General features: G+C 38.3%; 1 protein-coding gene across 1 annotated transcript in view; it reads left to right on the top strand.

The window, feature by feature from the left end:
• Positions 1-18531, top strand: part of SH3RF1 (SH3 domain containing ring finger 1) — a 92553-nt gene that overhangs the window by 48012 nt on the left and 26010 nt on the right. The window contains exons 2-5 of the mRNA XM_074147503.1: positions 7648-7923; positions 9292-9387; positions 15945-16247; positions 17150-17260. Of these exons, the coding sequence (XP_074003604.1) occupies positions 7648-7923; positions 9292-9387; positions 15945-16247; positions 17150-17260 (786 nt within the window). The remainder of the gene's footprint in view (positions 1-7647; positions 7924-9291; positions 9388-15944; positions 16248-17149; positions 17261-18531) is intronic.

Raw genomic sequence — 18531 nt, 5'->3', positions numbered from 1 at the left:
TGGCAACCTGATACAGCCTCCTGACATAAAAATACCTTACATTTTTTATCATTTAGATAGCAGGAACCTCAGAGTCGCTATAACTAGAAATCATTTTGTTTGCACTGGTGACCTCTGCAGTCTTTCAAGATAGTTCTGATGGTAGAAGTATGTAAAATTGATTCCACTAACAATTTAGTGTCAGATGCAGATTAATAATGGTTGAGTTAGCCTTTCTTTGAGCAAATGTGACCTCGTTTGTATTGTTCCTTCCATGAGAAAAATACATGCAGGGAGCCAGCTTTTAACATTCTTCTTGGATTATGGAGACGCTTTGTGTTCTGGAACCTGAAAAGAAACGGGGAGACTTAGTTTCAAATGTTATCACCTCTTGGTTAGTGCGTTCTGCAAAACTGAGTATTTATTTTGTTCAGGTGACAGCAGTGTACCTGTAGCTTAACATAGGGAGCATGTTTCCTTCCTTTAGAAGGAAATCCAACTGAAGGAAACACATCTTTTAATACAAGCAGTTTAAGAAGGTCTTCAGTGAAGTATCCTTACAAGCTCTGTATCTCAAAATATGTGAAAATTTAAATACAGTTACACAAAGAACAAAGGAGACTGAAACAAAGAATATGGAACTAGACAGATCAGATGGCTTTAAATTAAGACCTGAAAACAGGTATTGGAGCCAGCAAGATGCAAGAAACATGAAAAAACTATAGGTGCAAAGTGGGATGTTCTTGCATGAAGGACTGGACAGCTTGGTAAAAGGCCAAAGAAGGCAAGAAAGCAAAAGTACACACTAAAAAAAGTAATAAAAAGGATGCAATTGAAAGATTTGAGTCAAGAAGGTAGCAGTGTGAAAGGGAAAGGACTAGAAGATTAAAAGAAGCAATATTGTCATTCAAAAGTTTTGAATGACTGGGAGTCTGAAGAGGAAATCTTGGACATACCTGTATCTGCTGGAGAATGTACACATAAAGAAGTCACTCGACCCAAATCTACTTTGCAAACAAGTTGGCTGCAGCATATTAACAAGCTCCTTTCCTTCTGTAAAGGCAACTTTTATTGGCAACCAAGTATGTCTTAGAATACTGGTTCTTTGGGGGACAAAAAATGTTAGACTGATAAAAGCAGTCATGGGGGACTTCAACTTCTCAGATATCTGCTGGAAATGTACACAGCAGAGAGGCAACAGTCCTGGAGATTCTTGGAGTGCATGGAAGACAGCTTCCTAATGCAGCTGGTGAGGGAACCGACGAGGGAAAGTGCCCTACTGGACCTGCTGATAGTTAACTCAGAAGGTCTTGTGGGGGATGTAAATGTTGGAGGTCGTCTTGGACAAAGTGATCACGAAATGATACAATTTTCAATTCTTGCTGAAGCAAGCCAGGGGGCCAGCACAACTGCCACGTTGGACTTCCGAAGGGCAGACTTTGGCCTCTTCAGGAGCATGGTTGAAAGTTTCCCTTGGGAGACAGTCCTGAAGGGCAAATGTGCCCAGGAAGGCTGGTCGTATTTCAAGAAGGCACTCTTAAAAGCGCAGGAAAGAGCCATACCCAAGTCCCAAAAAACAAGCAGGAAGGGAAGAAGACCAGCCTGGCTAAATAAAGAGCTTTGGCTGGAGCTCAGGAGCAAAAAGAAGGTTTATGATCTTTGGAAAAGGGGCCTGGCAGGCAAGGAGAAATACCAGGAAGCGGTGAAGATATGCAGGGGGAAAATTAAAAGGGCCGAGGCTCAAGCTGAGCTCATCTTGGCCACTACAGTTAAGAATAACAAAAAGGGGTTTTTTCGGTATGTAAACAGTAAAAGGAAGATTAGGGATAATGTGGGCCCACTGATGAATGAGATGGGCACCCTAGTGGTGGAAGACACGGAGAAAGCAGAGTTGCTGAATGCCTTCTTTTCTTCAGTCTTCACTGCTAAGGCTGCCCCTCATGAACCTCTGGCCTTGGAGGCAAGGGGGAGGGGAAGGTATGGAGAGGGTATGGTTTTTCCTCCAGTAGAGGAGGACCAGGTTCGGGACCACTTGGCCAAACTGGACATTCATAAGTCTATGGGCCCTGATGGGATGCACCCGCGAGTGCTGAGAGAGCTGGCAGATGTTATCGCTGGGCCACTCTCTATCATCTTTGAGAAGTCATGGAGAACAGGAGAGGTGCCTGAAGACTGGAGGAAGGCCAACATCACTCCAGTCTTCAGAAAGGGCAAGAAGGAGGACTCTGGGAACTACAGACCAGTTAGTCTCACCTCCATCCCTGGGAAGGTAATGGGGAGACTCATTCTAGATGTCATCTCCAAACAAGTTGAGGAGCGGGGGTGTTATTGGAAGTGGGCAACATGGGTTTACCAAGGGTAAATCATGTTTGACCAATCTGATAGCTTTCTATGATGCTATAACTGGTTGGTTGGATGAGGGGAGGGCAGCAGATGTCATCTCCCTTGACTTCAGCAAGGCTTTTGACACTGTCTCCCATAACATCCTCATTGGGAAACTAAGGAAGTGTGGGCTGGATGAGGGGACAGTGAGGTGGATTGAGAACTGGCTGTGTGACAGGACCCAAAGGGTAATGATTAATGGAGCAGGTTCAAGCTGGAGGCCTGTAACCAGTGGTGTCCCCCAGGGGTCGATACTTGGTCCAGTCCTGTTCAACATATTCATCAGTGACCTGGACGAGGGGACAGAGTGTATCCTTAGCAAGTTTGCTGATGATACCAAACTGGGAGGGGTGGCTGACACCCCGGAGGGCCGTGCTGCCATCCAGTGAGACCTGGGCAGGCTGGAGAGCTGGGCAAGGAAGAACCTCATGAGGTTCAACAGGGAAAAGTGTAGGGTCCTGCACCTGGGGAAGAAGAATGTCAGGCACCAATACAGGTTAGGCGTGAACCTGCTGGAGACAAGTTCCGAAGAGAAAGATCTGGGGGTCCTGGTAGACAGCAAAATGACAATGAGCAAGCAGTGTGCTCTTGTGGCCAGGAAGGTCAATGGAATCCTGGGCTGCATAGGGAAGAGTGTGGCTAGTAGGTCGAGGGAAATCATTCTCCCCCTCTACTCTGCACTGGTGAGGCCACAACTGGAATACTGCGTCCAGTTCTGGGCTCCCCAATTCAAGAGGGACAGGGAACTACTGGAAAGAGTCCAGCAAAGGGCAACGAAGATGATTCAAGGATTGGAGCATCTCCCTTATGAAGAAAGGCTGAGAGAGCTGGGACTCTTTAGTCTGGAGAAGAGAAGGCTGAGGGGAGACCTTATCAATGCTTATAAGTATCTCAAGGGTGGGTTGAAGGAGGAGGGAGCCAGACTCTTTTCAGTGGTTCCCAGTGACAGGACGAGGGGCAACGGGCACAAGTTGGAACATAGGAGGTTCCACTCAAATATGAGAAAAAACTTCTTCATGGTGAGGGTGACAGAGCCCTGGAACAGGCTGCCCAGGGAGGTTGTGGAGTCCCCTTCTTTGGAGATTTTCAAGACCCGCCTGGATGCAGTCCTGAGTAACATGCTCTAACATGCTCTGGGCAATCCTGCTTCAGCAGGGGAGTTGGACTAGATGATCTCTATGGTCCCTTCCAACTCTAAAAAATTCAGTGAAATTCAGTGAAGCACCTCAGTAGCACTACTTAATGTTCTTAAAATTGCTGTGTAATTGGAGATTTTTTGTAATAGTTTCTTGTCATGTCCTGGTTATTAATGTGACTGTTGGTTTGATTTTGGAACTGCACGGAAAGCACCGAAAAAGGTAGATGAAGAAAAATTATTTTTCTGTCTTTGCTTGTAAGAAAATTGCAAATAACAGATGTTTATTAAAGATCCTATTATAACATGGATCCAAATGACTGTAACTTCCAGTTTTAGACTTTGTGTAAGGAAATGCAGAAGTTACTGAGGAAAGCTAGGCATAAAAACTGCTGATGAGGTGTCGGAGCAGGCCAGCTTCTTTGGAGGCAGATCGCGCTTTGGTTGTGCACAAAGACAGTTTTCAGAAATCTTTTTTGTCTGGCCACTACTAACACAAACAACACTTCTGTAAAAAGATTAATTCCTAGCCTGTGAAGACACTCAGTGTCTGGGAGCCTCAAACAGGTGAAAACTGCATAGATATTCCAGGTAAATTTGACTGGTTCACAGGGAAACCCAGGCCACGTCCCAGTCTTGCAGCCAGAGAACAGGGAATGCCTTGCTTGCTTGGAAAAGTGACAACCAGCAGCACCGCAGCCGGGGGAGGCTTGGAAGGAAACGGAGATGCGGATGACCCAGTATCTGTTCCATTCGTTTCCTTGGGAGGGGATTTACTATTTTTGCTACTTTAGCTTATGCTGGTTCTCCAAGTGCAGTAAGTTATACAATGACTGCTGTTTTATGCCAGTGTAAGCATATTTATATTTGGGCTTCTGCCACAGAAACTCCTTTTTCAAAGGAAATCAGATCTCGTGTTTCTGTGCAGGCATAAGTTTCTCTTGGCTTAAGCTCATGAAAAGTACATAGAGTTGCATATTGTCCGTTAAAAAACAAGAGTAAAGTTCGAAGTAAGGTGTCTGAAGACAAAGTATAAATCCAAAGAGGAAAATGCTTAGCTAATTCTGTAGGTTTCGAAGACAAAATATCTGGGTTTGGAGAAGAAATCTGAGGGAACCGAGCCTCATATATATGAATGCATATTCATTTTTTTATATTCTTGTTGTTTGTTTTGATGTCATCGTATATTGTTAATTTTATTTTCTTTAAAGGAGTCTGGCATGTGAAATGTATGTATATCCATGCCTTAGCTAAAAATGAATTTAGCCAGTTTGTGTATCAGCAGTAGCATTAGTTCAACTACTTTTGCATAAGGATTTTGCATAAGGACTGATGAAATAATTCTAAGAAACTTATTCTGTATGGAGTCTTTCTGGGCTTTATATTTTAATTTCCTTGAATGTTTTTTGTCTGAGGGGATTTTTTTTTTTTTTTTGTTGCTTTCTCAAAGAGCTGGCAGAGTAAACGGCAGCTGTAAACCTAAGGGCAGGCTGCAAAGTTTTTCTTCCAAAGCCTTCCTTTCATGTTTAGCCAAGTGAGAGACACGGAGTGAAATGTAAACTCTGGCTCGGTGTATCTGCATGGCCTTCTCTCCTGGTGAGTGGCCGGAGCGGGCAGAAGGGGGGCCGAAGCCGCCCAGGGCTGCTCCCCGCTGTGGCTGGGAAGGCACCGGCCATGAGCTGCGGCTCCCAGGTTGCGAGGAGGAGGAGGAGGAGGAGGAATGTGAAGACGGTGCTCGAGGGCCCTTGATACCGTACCCCTGAGAACGGCGCTCCCCATCGCACCCGCTCCTCCTCCCTTCGTCCTCCCCCTGGGACAGAAGGAGAAGGCATTTGCGTTGCTTCTTTTCCGAGTGGTTTAACCGTTTCTCTGTAATCCCTGGCAGCCTGACTCAGAACTAAGTGTGCGTTTTGTTGAACTTTGTTCTGTTTGAAATTACAGACTGGAACCATTTTTATTTAATGTGGGAAACAAGCTTCGTAGAAACTCAACCTGTACACTGGGAAAGGAACTTCCTATAAAATATAAACGCGTTTGTACGTTTGAGTGAAGGTTTGTTCGGAGGCTTTGTGATAAACTGCATTGATGCAATATCGAGTTCTAACAATTAAATAATGACTAATTGATGAGTTTGATCTCTTGGACATTATCTGCTGTGCTGGCACTCCTGGTTTGTTTTGCTTTTGTTTGTTTTTGAAAAGAGATTTTTTCCAACGGTATTTTATACACACAGCTAATCTTAAAGTTCTTCCTCAGTATGGGAACATAGAAAGCTTTCTCCTGGGAGAACTCCAGCTGTTCCCTCCAGTGCAAGAGGGATGTCTTCTTGTAGCCGTAATTGCTTGGGGAGCTTTTTCTACCAAGTAATTTTTTGGCTTGTAATCACTAAAGGGCTGTAATTTTTTGTGGTTGGTTTGTTTGTTATTGGGATGGAAATGGATAAGTAGGCAGTGTTCCCTCTCTTGTATAAAGGTGTCTTTCTTTTTTTGCTTCCAGTCTGCCCTCTCCCTCCCAGTTCTCTCTCTGCACTTGTCCTTACTACATCTACACCAACTGCTTCCTTCATTCTGTCCGTTTACTCTGCAGAGAGCACACAGGGCTAAAACCCACATACATACAGTATTTTTTAATTCTTCTGTTGCGTCCGTGAGTATTCCCTTCAGTCAGTTCGGGCCCACAAATTCTCTAGTTGATGTCTTAGTCTTTTTCCCTATCCAGGTTTATACAGAGTATGCCAGTGATGATTACATTCTGCATTGATGCGGTTAAGTTTGATTGTGAAGAAAAATATTATTTGCTTCAGTCTGAAGATCTCCAGTTTTTGTGAACAATTGCATGGATTCTGCTAATATAATAATTGTAGTACCCATCCTAGATGCAGTAGAATGAACTGTGATTTTCCTGTATCCATGTGTAAATCATACTCATCTGTACCTGTGCATATGCATATGGTTTTCCTTTGGCTGTTTGGTATAGAAGGAAAATTATTAATTAAGTTAATCTTTAAGATACTATTTATCCATTCGTGAAATTGTTAATCTGCTTATAAAATCATACACAAAAATTAAAGATGCCCAAACAAATTGGATTACATTGGAAAATAAAATTTTAAGTGTTAAATGTGAAAAAAATTATTAAGCAGTCTATCTTCTGACCAATGCGACAGACTCGAAGTGGTAATTCCTTCTGACAATTTCCTTGCATTGCGTGTGTACCTCTTGAGATACTGCAAGTACAACTCCAGTTTACAATCTGAACTGGTAGAAGCCTTGAGAGGAGAGACGGACCATGGGGTAGATGTGGCGAATAATATCACCAACATTGAATTGCATTAAAATTTGCCTTTTCTTTAAAGGATAGCATTAAAGATGTGAACTACTGTGTTCTAGTTGACTACAAATTATGCCTTTGCTATGGAAAGACTGTCTTAGTAATGCAGGTTACTGCATTATATGCATGCTTTATACATGCATTATACAGCACGTTTGCATCATTAAGGGGGTGAGCTCCCCTCTAGTTGGAGAGAAAAGAGAGTTTTGAAGGCAGTAGCCCTAATACTAGAGTTGTAGAATTTTATGGCTCACTCTTGCAAAATGTGGAGACACAGACTGAGCAACTAATGATAATACCTGTATATAAGAGTGGATGGCAGAGTATTATAATGTAATCTTTCTGACATGCATTCAAGATCAGCACCAAAGACCTGTAGTTTTTAGATACTATGGAGGAATCAGGTGAAGAAACCCAAGGATTCAGATCTTCAACAGATTTTTTTTTTCCCAGTAATGCTTTTTAGCTGTGTTTTTAAATAAATAATTAAATTAGAAGGGTTGTCCAGGATGAAATATTTCACTGTTAATAAAGTGAGATTTGTTTTTCAAGCTGGAAATCAGCTCCCTTGTGTCCCCATTGTAGCATTACTGAAAATCATCATGAAATTTAGGGGGATGTTAAGACTGTATAGAACTGAAGCTCTTCCTACTCATTTGGGTAAAATCAGTAGAATCATTGCAATAAAATAATTTTATTGTGTTTAATTTTACTTTGCAATGTTACGCAGTTTCATTCATAGTCTCCCAAAGAATGTAATGTAAATTCTATTTAGTAATACTCATCTAATTGTAGTGATTTTTTTTTTTCTTCTTCTTTAGGGTGTACCTCAGTTACCATGTGCCAAAGCATTGTATAACTACGAGGGAAAAGAACCTGGAGATCTTAAATTCAGTAAAGGAGACATCATCATTTTGCGTCGACAGGTGGATGAAAATTGGTATCATGGAGAAGTCAATGGCATCCATGGCTTTTTTCCTACCAATTTTGTTCAGATTATTAAACCTTTACCTCAACCTCCGCCTCAGTGCAAAGCACTTTATGACTTTGAAGTTAAAGACAAGGAAGCAGATAAAGACTGTTTACCATTTGCAAAGGTAAAAACAGAATAAAATTATTCTTTTCTTTTAATAATTTCATTCACTTGGGTAAGAAATAATAAGACTGTCTGTACTCTTGTCAGCATCTTTTTAATGGAGCTGCACAAATATGAGAAGGGCAAGTAATTCCGCAGGTATTTCTCCTACGTTGATTAGTTTTACCTTCCTAAATTACGTATAATTCTCTGAGGTTTTATTTTTGAGAATGCAATTTTTCATAATTGCAGTAATGATGTTCCTAACTTATGAGAAATAACCTATGTTATGAATTAAAAGTGTTCCATCTTCTAAAGAAACACTAATTTGAAATTGTTGAAGTTGGTACTATTTTCAGCTTTGCTTTTAGTAAGGCACATTTTTAGCATCCACATACTAGACACAAAGTACTACTAAACTTTGTCATTCTATTATAGTACTAATTGCCTTTTGGAAAATATGACGTTCGTTCTTCTTCGCTTCTCTTGTAATTAATTTTCTACTTGCAAGGCACATAATGCAGAGTTTTAACAGGAATCAGAGCTATTCCTTTTTTTCTGTTTCTGATTCATTTGTTTATCAAATCGCACAAAAATGTTGCAAGATCAAATGTGAGCTAATCACTTTTCTATCCTTGCCTGTTGCAAATGAAAAGGATGGCTAAAATTCTAAAAAGGAAAGGTAGTAACATGTGGACAGACAGTGGTTATTATAGCACAGAACAGCAATACTATTGAGGATGACTTGCATTAGCTTGCATATTTTGATTAATTGTTGGCAAACTGTTGTTGTGGTTTTGTTTTTTTTTTTAAATCTGCAGTCCCGCTTGAGTAAGCGTATATGTTTCCAAATATTTTAACTTCCATGTGAAACAATTAGGTATCTCAGTATAACTGACAGCGATGTTTAATGTGCACGTAAACCCATTTTTTATGTAATATACTCAAAACCATACCTCATGGTAGATGTGAAAGAAATCGTATCACTTACCAGTTTTCTTAAGAACTTGCATTGAAAACCAAGATCTAGGGAAGATTAGGCAATGAATCAGTTGAGAAGGAAAAAGATTGCAGTTCTGTTGATTAATGCCAAGGACTTAAAAGAGGGCTGATGAATACCATGGACTGAACACAGTGGGAAGTCTGGTACTAAGGCCAAAGTCAGATGGCTGAGATTAGCTGTGGACAGTTAGCTGAACTCTGAAAAAATAGAAAAAGGAATGGCTGGAACTGACTTCAACCCCAAAAGCGGCATGTTCCTGTTACAGAGTGCCTTCTCTGCGGTTCTTGTCCATGTGCCGCCTTCTCTGATTACCCATGTGTTATGAAGGGAAATTAAATTAGAAGTTTAATTAGAGCTGGGAGACATAATCACTGCATGTTCACACAGGATGATGTTCTGACTGTGATTCGCCGCGTGGATGAAAACTGGGCAGAAGGAATGCTGGCTGACAAGATAGGAATATTTCCAATTTCATATGTTGAGGTGAGTAAAGTTGGGCTCTCAGTAAGGTCGTGTCCACTGTGTATTTCATTTTCTAAAAGGAAAAATAATCAGTACTGGCGATGGTTCTAAAATAACCTGAGATATAAATAGTCTTAGATCTAAAATAATGTAAGATCTGCCTGCTTAGTTTGTCAGTTAATTACCTCAGCATTTTAACCAGCGATTTTTACGTAGCTCTTTGATACCTGTTTTCATTGAATGGACTTGGAGTGAAAGTACTTGGAGGCAGTCACTGTTTTCTTGTTAATACTGGAGTCAGGCAGTCAATCACAAACCACACAACAGCAAAATGAAAGCAATCAGCAAGTCACAGAGATAGTAAGCTTTGGACTGTGCCTAATAGCTGTTTCTCAAAACAAAATTAGCACAACTAGAAAGTCAGAGAATGTAGGCTGTTGATAAGCAGGTAAAACATTGACTTCCACATCCAAAAGACCCTTATATAAAATCTTCTATGTCTTCATGCATTTCTCATGTGTGATATGAGAATTTACAGTGAAAAAGTTTCCCCAGCCTTTTAAGGTTCAAGAGTTGAAAGGTATATCTTCTATATAGAAAGATAGATTATTAAGAACAATGTGTACAGCTGCAACAGTGACTATTAAAATTCGCATTACAGAAAGACATAGAGGTTTGGAATAGTGTTTGTCTTAGGTATGCTATGGATACTTGGTAAGATACCTTCAGTTGGAGAAGTGTATTTTATTTAAATAAACGAGGCAGAATGATGAAAGGAAAAAGTATTTTCACATTACCTGTGGGATGAGAAATATGTACCTCTTGTCACAGAAGAAATGTGTAACCATACTAAGAATCAAGTCAGGTTTTATTAATCCAATTTCTGAATCCGCTGATGAGATGGGTGCTTTTTAAAACATGACTGTGTTCAATCAACATGGAATGTATTTTATTTAAAAAGGGAAAATATGTGTATTCATTTTTTAGGTTGATGTAAGGATCTGTGTATCTGGGGGTAGAAACTTTCATACGAGTGAAAAAACAACAACGAAATCAAAGGAGTTTTAACCTGCTTAGTGCAATTCTGACTTCAGTTTAAGAAGTTTTTAAAAGCCAATTTAAGAAGTTCTTGCCCCTGGGTATTCATTCCTAGCTCTTTGCAATTAACTGCCCCTTCAGTTTGGCCAGTAAAGGTTTTTGTGGTGCTTTTTAAAACTAAATCACTTGACTTAGCCAAGTTAGAAAAAGCCCTGTCCTAGGGCTGCCACATGGACTAACTATTTAGCTAACAACTGTTTCCATCTCTACAAAAGTTTGCAAAATGGAGATATACTCTTGAAAAAAATTACGTAAAAAATGATACTCGGTCACAAAATGTATTTCACTGTTGATGTTTTTAGACAAATTCAACTAAGAAAATGTATTTTCAATTAACCCTTTTAGAACGGCCATAAGCACTTGTGTACACACTCACAAATCCCCACTAAAATTATATGGGAAATCTAGAACGATAAATAATACCCAAAGATATACTTCAGATCAGATGGGTGGCGTTTTTTCAGTTTAAAACAAACTGAAACACACGCTGTGGTGAAAAGCAGTGAGATATGCAGGAAACTATCAATTTTAATTTTGAAATACCCATTTTTCTGATATTATATAACTATTGTTCTGGAAGGCAAACAGTTCTGCAGGCAGTTTATGCAAACAAGTGTATCAAACCATTCATACGTATGTTATTATTAAAAACGCCAAAGACAAGAAGTACTTCATATTTTTGAGGTATTTTTATAAGGTATTTTTAGTTATATTTCCCAATCCTGTAATCATTGCCTATTTTTGTCATAATGACAGACATATCTTTGTCTTTTGTATATTAGTCCACGTCCTTTTTTTTTTTCTGCTTTTTTGAAAAAAAAGTGACTTAGTAGCTGCATTTACTGGAGATTTTCTGAAGTCGTTGTCTTTAAAATGAGTGTAATCTGTGATGTTTACTCTGTAGTGTAGTCTGATACTTATGGTGTATCTTGTACAATGAGGTCACAGGATAAACTTTAGATATGTTGAAGTCCATAAAAAATTCTGATTATATTGGAGGACAACACTGTACCTGGAGGAACATTTTATGACTCAATGATTGCTTGTCTTCTCTATTCTTTTATATCACTTTCACTTAATAAATTTGCGGTAATAATAAAAGCTAAGACTGAAAACATTTTGAGAGGAATTTTAATAGTGATTACATTACAACTATAGTTTAACTGAGTCGTAGAACATTGCATCTTTATCTGTAGACACATAGCACTGAAATAATTACTTCGATCTGCAAATGAAAAATAAATCATGCAAAGCATGCAAAAAAATGAAATTCTGTTTTCTAAGTGCTAAAACCAAACAAATGCTCTAGTGTTACTAGAGTAAGACCTGATTAACATACCTAAATTGCTAGGCTTTTGACTGGTGGAATTTCAATGTGCTTGCATTAAAAGCAGGTCAACAAGTTTCTTGCACGGTGATGAAATAAAATGCAGTGAGTCCAGAAACTGTATGATTAAGTTCGTAACACTCAAGTTTATCTCAGTTCCAAAAAGAAAGATTAATCAGAACTAAACAGATAGTATTAGAATTTTTCTAAGTTAAGTACGGTTCTGGGTACAGTAGTTTAACACTTAGTAAACACACAGCTATTTTATAAGCTATTCAGTGCTCATACAGAACAACTAGAAAAATACAAAAGCCCAGAACAGAAGAAGAAAAATCAGGGAAAAGGAATCACTTTTCAGTCATAATAGCAATAGAAAATAATGACATCTTTTGTTTTCCCAAGTTAACGTGAACAACTGGGAAACACATTTGTATTAATCAAGCTTCTCTAGCTTTATTTGTAAACAATCTTCTATAAACATAGGGGAAAAAAACCCAAATGATCTAAAATGTTCACTGTAGTAGAATTTTAAGTTCATTGTCATTTTATGCTATTGCATCCATCAGTTAACACGACATTTTAATCAATGAGAACATAAGATTTTATATACCTAGTGTGTCAGGTTGAGGTTTTTTTATTAGCATCTCCTCCTGTACCAAACAGGAGTGTTTCAAAACATAGTTATTTTTTATTGTGTCTACACATTTTAGATTGGATTTTAGACTGGATTTCTAGCATGGTCTTTTTAACGGTGTACTTACTAGGCTAAGCTTTGTCTATCACTGTTAAATGATGTGATCTGATTTAAAGTGCTTAGGAAAAAATATCTAACTTATAGCTTTGCTCATGATTATGATCTGTTCAAGATTTGTGAAATGATTCTTCTGCTTGTTTGGAAAAAATATATTTGTTCCAAAACTTTAATTGCAAAGCTGAATTTAGGTTTGTAAGCTATAACCTATCCTCCAGGATCATGCTTAGCAAAAATAATGTCAAATAAGGAGAAAGTTTACCTTAGTTCCACTTACACTTTCCTCCTTTATTTCCAAATATGTGTGAAAGTGAAATCTTGTCCACAAATTGGAACTTTACTACTAATAGTGTTGGTAATGTGGAAAAATAACTCCTTGACACATGGTGATGTAGTAAAATGGCATAAATAAACATTTTGAATGAACGCGAACAGAAAGTTCATTTGAGGGAGAAGATGGTGTTTTCACTTAATTTCAGAAAGTGATGATACTTAAATTCTAACTATCTACATGTGAGTGAAGAACACCTGAAGTCATTTGCAAAATAAGTACAGTAAAGCACATCTGTAAGAGACTTTGAAATCGGTCTTGCCCGGTAGTTGACTTGGTAATTTCTCCCGATGGCTGAAGCAGGAGGAACCCTTTCTGGTGGCCTCCACCCCTCCTGTAGCACCGAGGCACGGCTCAGCCACCTCTGTCTTGTCCCATTTGGAAAGTTGTTGTTCCCTGGGTTTTGGCAGGAAGGGGAATTGGATATCAGGCTACCTGTTACAGCAAAGATTTTGTTGAATGAAAAAGCCCACAGAAATACATGTGTAAAAGTTAAAGTAAAGAAGATTTGGTTCAAATATGTCTGTTCAGGAAAACAACTGATGTAGAAAATGTGGGAATAGATACAGGGGTATTTGTCGCAGAAAGGAATGTTGCATTGAAACACTTCATAGCATGAGTGGGATGCATTCCCATGGTGACCTTGAATAGTTGCTAGCCATTTCATTGGGGAATGCATGCAAGTTCTTCGTTTCTCTTCTCAAGGAAGAAGTATAGTGCACCCTGCAAAATACTCTGCAACTATTGCTGTCCTCAGGTTGCTTCAAATTAAAAAGCCAGTAATCAGTTCCCTTCCACGTTTAGGTTTATGCTACTGTCTTGTGCTTGCTTCTCTACATAAGGAAGCTCAATACATTGGTTATATTTGAATCAGTCTTGAATCAATCCTGTAGGCGAGCTTTGCTTTTCTCTAATAGGTTGTTCACTGGATAGAAATAATCAGATTCTGCAGGCATTAATAGCTTCAGGAGGTAAACAAACATAATTAGGTGTAACAGGTACCTTGGGGTGCTTTTAGCAGACTGACTTTAGGTTTTGTTTTTTACTCCTGAGCGGTCCCTTAACTATACCGATTAGGTAGTTCCTGTTTTAGAAATGAGTACTGCTTTTCTTTCTCTGATCTGTGTAATTTGTGAACAGGCTCTTTGGTAAATAAGGGAGTAGATAAGAATAGAAGTGGGTGCAGCCGTTGTATAAGACAATATGGAAGACACAGATTCTCAGAAAGGACATGAAGAACTTCAATCTGAGTTGGAAAATTAAAATGTGCAAAATACATAAAATGATTAGCCTGCATGTTCTTCCATGATGAAGGATAGGATCCTGACAGGCCGAGTAGCAGAATAGGCTTTTTTTGGTCTTATTTTCTACTTGTTTCATATCCTTCAGCCTCATGTCAGTGTTCTGTGATAAAAGAACATTGTTTTCACTGGTCTGCTAAAAGAATGTTCACTCTACATTTAAAATATAATAAATTAAGAACATAATTATCTAAATAATGGGCTTGCAAGTTAGTATGTTCTCAGCAGTTCTTCCTCTTCAAGCATTTCATAATTTTGATTTTCATGCTGTTACATCCTAGTAGGTCTCTATGCCAACTTCTCATTGTTCCAGTAGTTCTAGTTTTGAACTTTGTCTATTTCTTCTGAATATGCATGGAATTTCCTTTCAGATCTCATCTTTCAAATACCACTTGAAAACCTTTTCTGTATTAAAAAATTACATATTCTTTATTGCTTTGTGCTGCTTCATATATATCTACTTGTCTTCAGAGATAGGAAGGTGTTCGGGGTATAGGCTGTTGTCATTTGTGGGAGCTGCATTTAGATCAGTGTTGATGCTATCATGATTAATGATGTGTTATTTGTCTAGTAAAGTTTTGATGGGGTAAAATACTGCTTTAAAACTCTTCATGAGCATAGAACATACCTTAAGAGTTGTGGAAAAATGTATCTAATTTCATTCTTCCATCCTGATGTTCTTCAGAAAAGATTTTTCCCCTTCTTCATAATTGGCTACACTTATCCAAATAACAGTATTTATATTTAGTGGTACATAATAACATTAGTGAACTTGTTCAGAAAACTGGTGCTGGTGTTACTTCATCTCATGAATAAGTGAGGGTTCTGACGTTATTATTTGCAATAGCTCTAAAACGTAAATAAGATTTCCTGGAAATAAAGGGTTTATGAAAAACGTAGGCTTTTTTGTTTGCCCCTCCTCCCCTTACCTAGCTTACATTTTGTTGTAAGAAGAAAATGTGTGGGATTCCGTATTTCTTCATTGGAAAGGATGGATTTCTTTGCATTTAAGATAATACTATTGTAAAAAAATAACAAATAGAAAAATTCATTGTGAGCAAAATCCATTAGATAAGATTAGAAAAAGAAAAATCCATTTGAGGGTTCTTAGGCACAGAGATGCTGCCTCTGCATTAGAAAATTCACAAGCTGAGAAGGTACTTCCAGAATTGCCAATACATATTTCTTTTCTCCTTATACTGTCTTATGCTTGTATAGCTACTTGTTGTCAGGAAGTGTACTGATATAGCTGGATCTTCAGTCTGTCCTACTATGTTCTTAAACCTGTATTTAGGAAGCCTGTTTTTTACCGTTGGTAGTGTTAAAGATACATGCATAAATACCAAGGGATACTAGGAGGAACATCTTCAAGAGCCCACATGCAAAGGTGTGGGCTTATGTCATACAAACAAACAAACCAAAAAAGGCTTAAAATGAAATGAACATTCACAAAGTCTTGCAATACAGATTTTTATATTATAAGGTCAAAGGGGACTGCTGTCATTTAGTCTGACTTCTAGATAACACAGGCATCGGATACTGCTGAATTAATCCATGGCTGGACTAGAGCATAATGTCCTTTCTTGATTGAAAATTTAACTTCTGATGGGTAGTCCACACCAGCCCAACAGTAAGTGTTTTTGAGTTTTAGTGAAAGTCTTGTCACTCTGTAATGACTAATTTGTGGAGTAGGTCAGTATGTCACAATTTTAAGTTGCATGGTGGTTTTTATAAATTAAAAAAATACTAATACGTGACTATCTTTTGTAGTTTAACACAGCAGCCAAACAGCTGATAGAATTGGATAAGCCCTCAGGTTCTGCTGTTGACTCTGGAGAAGGCACCTCTGGGGCATCTCACAACAATTCAACCCAAAAGCACACCGATACTAAGAAAAACACCAAAAAACGGCACTCTTTTACCTCCCTCACTATGTCCAACAAGTCTTCACAGTCTTCTCAGAATCGCCACTCAATGGAAATTAGTCCTCCTGTCCTCATCAGCTCCAGCAACCCAACTGCAGCAGCCCGCATAAGTGAGCTGACAGGACTTTCCTGTAGTGCCCCTTCTCAGGTAATTTACATGAAATCAAATATAAATCGTGCGTATTTTTTTTAAAATAGCTATATAGGCTTCTGATCTTGTCAGATTACTTACTTCATGGTATTAATTATATGTAATTACTATTAACATATGCTTTCACAAAATTTATCTTCCAGCATAAGAGCATTTAAGGAAAATATTTTACAACACTTCTTGTACAGTGATAGCAAATATTTTTGGTCCTTTAAGCTAATTTTTTTTCTCAATTGTTAATTTCTTAAGTGCCCCAAAGATTTTTATTAAACTGTGGAAACTAGAAACTGGAGTGATCTAATTTATTGGGAATCTAATATTGCATATTAATAAAGCGCATGTAAGTAAAAGGTAAATTCAACTTGAAAATTACATGAATTCCAGAAACTTGCCAAAATTACATGATTGTGATAAGTAGAAATATTTATCTGGCTTTATTTATTTGTTAATTTTCTGGTTCTTCAAAACTTTTGATTACAAGCTACAGTAGTTTGTGAATAATTGTCTATTTCACATAGAGATTACATTTTGGGAGAAGAGACAGTAATGGAGACTAAAAAGTGTTGGTGTCATTTTATGTGAGCTAGTAAATAGGTTTTATTTGCACGTCTTTGGAACCTGACAGCCTTTTATGGAAAAGACGAAAAGTGACATTGGTCAGTGTGTTTCACATCGTTAGTTCAATATATCTCCAAAGTTTCTGAAACATTGGGGGAAAACAAAAGTGAGCAGTGTGATCCAATACTGTTTGTATGAGAATCTAATAAAAAATTAGTTCTAGTCTAAAGTTATAGATAGTAGAGTATTGGTGATTTTGACCATGACCTTACAGCTGTGTCAAAGCCAGCTCTTAATAAACTACTCAGAACTGACCCTTCTGGTTTTTTCTTCTTTGACAGGTTCATATTGGTACTACGGGGCTAATTGTGACTCCACCCCCTAGTAGCCCAGTCACAACAGGACCTTCATTTACCTTCCCATCAGAAGTTACCTACCAAGCTGCTCTTGGTGTAAGTACTGTTTAAGAAAACTCAGCCGTAGCATTTATCCTTGGTCTGTGTGGTCTTATTTTTTTTTTCTCTCGAGTTCTGAAATGATGATTTTATGAAGATTTGTCTGTGATAGACAATGGTATACACTGGAACTATAGCAAAAGCATGGCTGATACAATAATGTATGCATCCTGTCATGTATATCCGTTTTTCCATCTTTCCTCTGTCATTTCTGTGTAGTAAACACAAGAAGCACCCTTCCTCCCAAAACAGAGTTTCTTTTCAGTATGAGTAGGAAAGAGATTATGCTGGGCGGGAGATTAGGGGAAACAAGCAAGATCTTACAAAAAAACATCAACTTGAGACCACAGCTACCAGATATTTCTGTATTACTTGTCTCAATATTATCAAGTTTCTCTGAAATAAGTTTCAAAACTCTGCTTTCTCCTAATAAAATACAATGATTTTAGTTGTGTGTATGCCTGTGGCAGATGAAGAACATATCTAGCTTGTCTAAGTTAGGTTCTTGGAGATCAATATGAAAAACTGTTGCAAATGGCCATTTTTTGGAAGGAAGGAGTACATTGCAGTGCTGTTTCCTTTGGACAAAGAATTCAGAAAGTGCAGGATTTAATTCCAAAACCAACTGATATTCTTTATTTTGCTATGCTTGTGGTGGAGGTGCTCTGGAATGTCCTACTGCACTTATCAGAGCCTGACCTTACCTGCAGTAAAGACTGTGTATACCAGTTTTCAGAGATCTTTAGGGGAACTTAATAAGCCTTTATTTTGATTATAGGAATTCTCGAAATTTAATTCTTGTTCCAAGTCCAATAACTGTGCCCCTAACCTTTAGAGGGAGGGGCACAGTTGAATAATAAATCTCCACTTAGTTTAAGAAAATAAAGCAAAACAAACAAGCCAAACAAAAAAGCCTGAGGCTTGATCTTGTTTAAGTGTCTTAATTATCCTCGAAATCTTTTAAAGCCAGTAAAAAATGATGAGTAGCCTTGCTGCTAAATTTGTCTGGTTTTATTTTCAACTTTTGGCACTTGGATCTTTTCACACATTTGTCTGCAAAACTGAAGGCAGAATCATCTGTCTTCTATTATCAACTTTCTGTTGTTTAAGTAAATGGCTAGGTGTGGCTTGGTCACAGCTGAGAGGCTGCATTTTGACAGCTTTCTTTGGGACTCTTAAGTTATGTTTTTTAGTCCTTAAAATTATGATGTTGTTATTTTCTAAGTTATCTCCAGCACTTCCTTCTGGCACAGTAAGCGCGTGGTAAG

Source organism: Numenius arquata, chromosome 5 (assembly GCF_964106895.1).
Source record: "Numenius arquata chromosome 5, bNumArq3.hap1.1, whole genome shotgun sequence".
NCBI lineage: Eukaryota > Metazoa > Chordata > Aves > Charadriiformes > Scolopacidae > Numenius > Numenius arquata.
The sequence above is the reverse complement of the archived record's forward strand: the minus strand, read 5'-3'. Positions and strand labels throughout refer to the sequence as shown.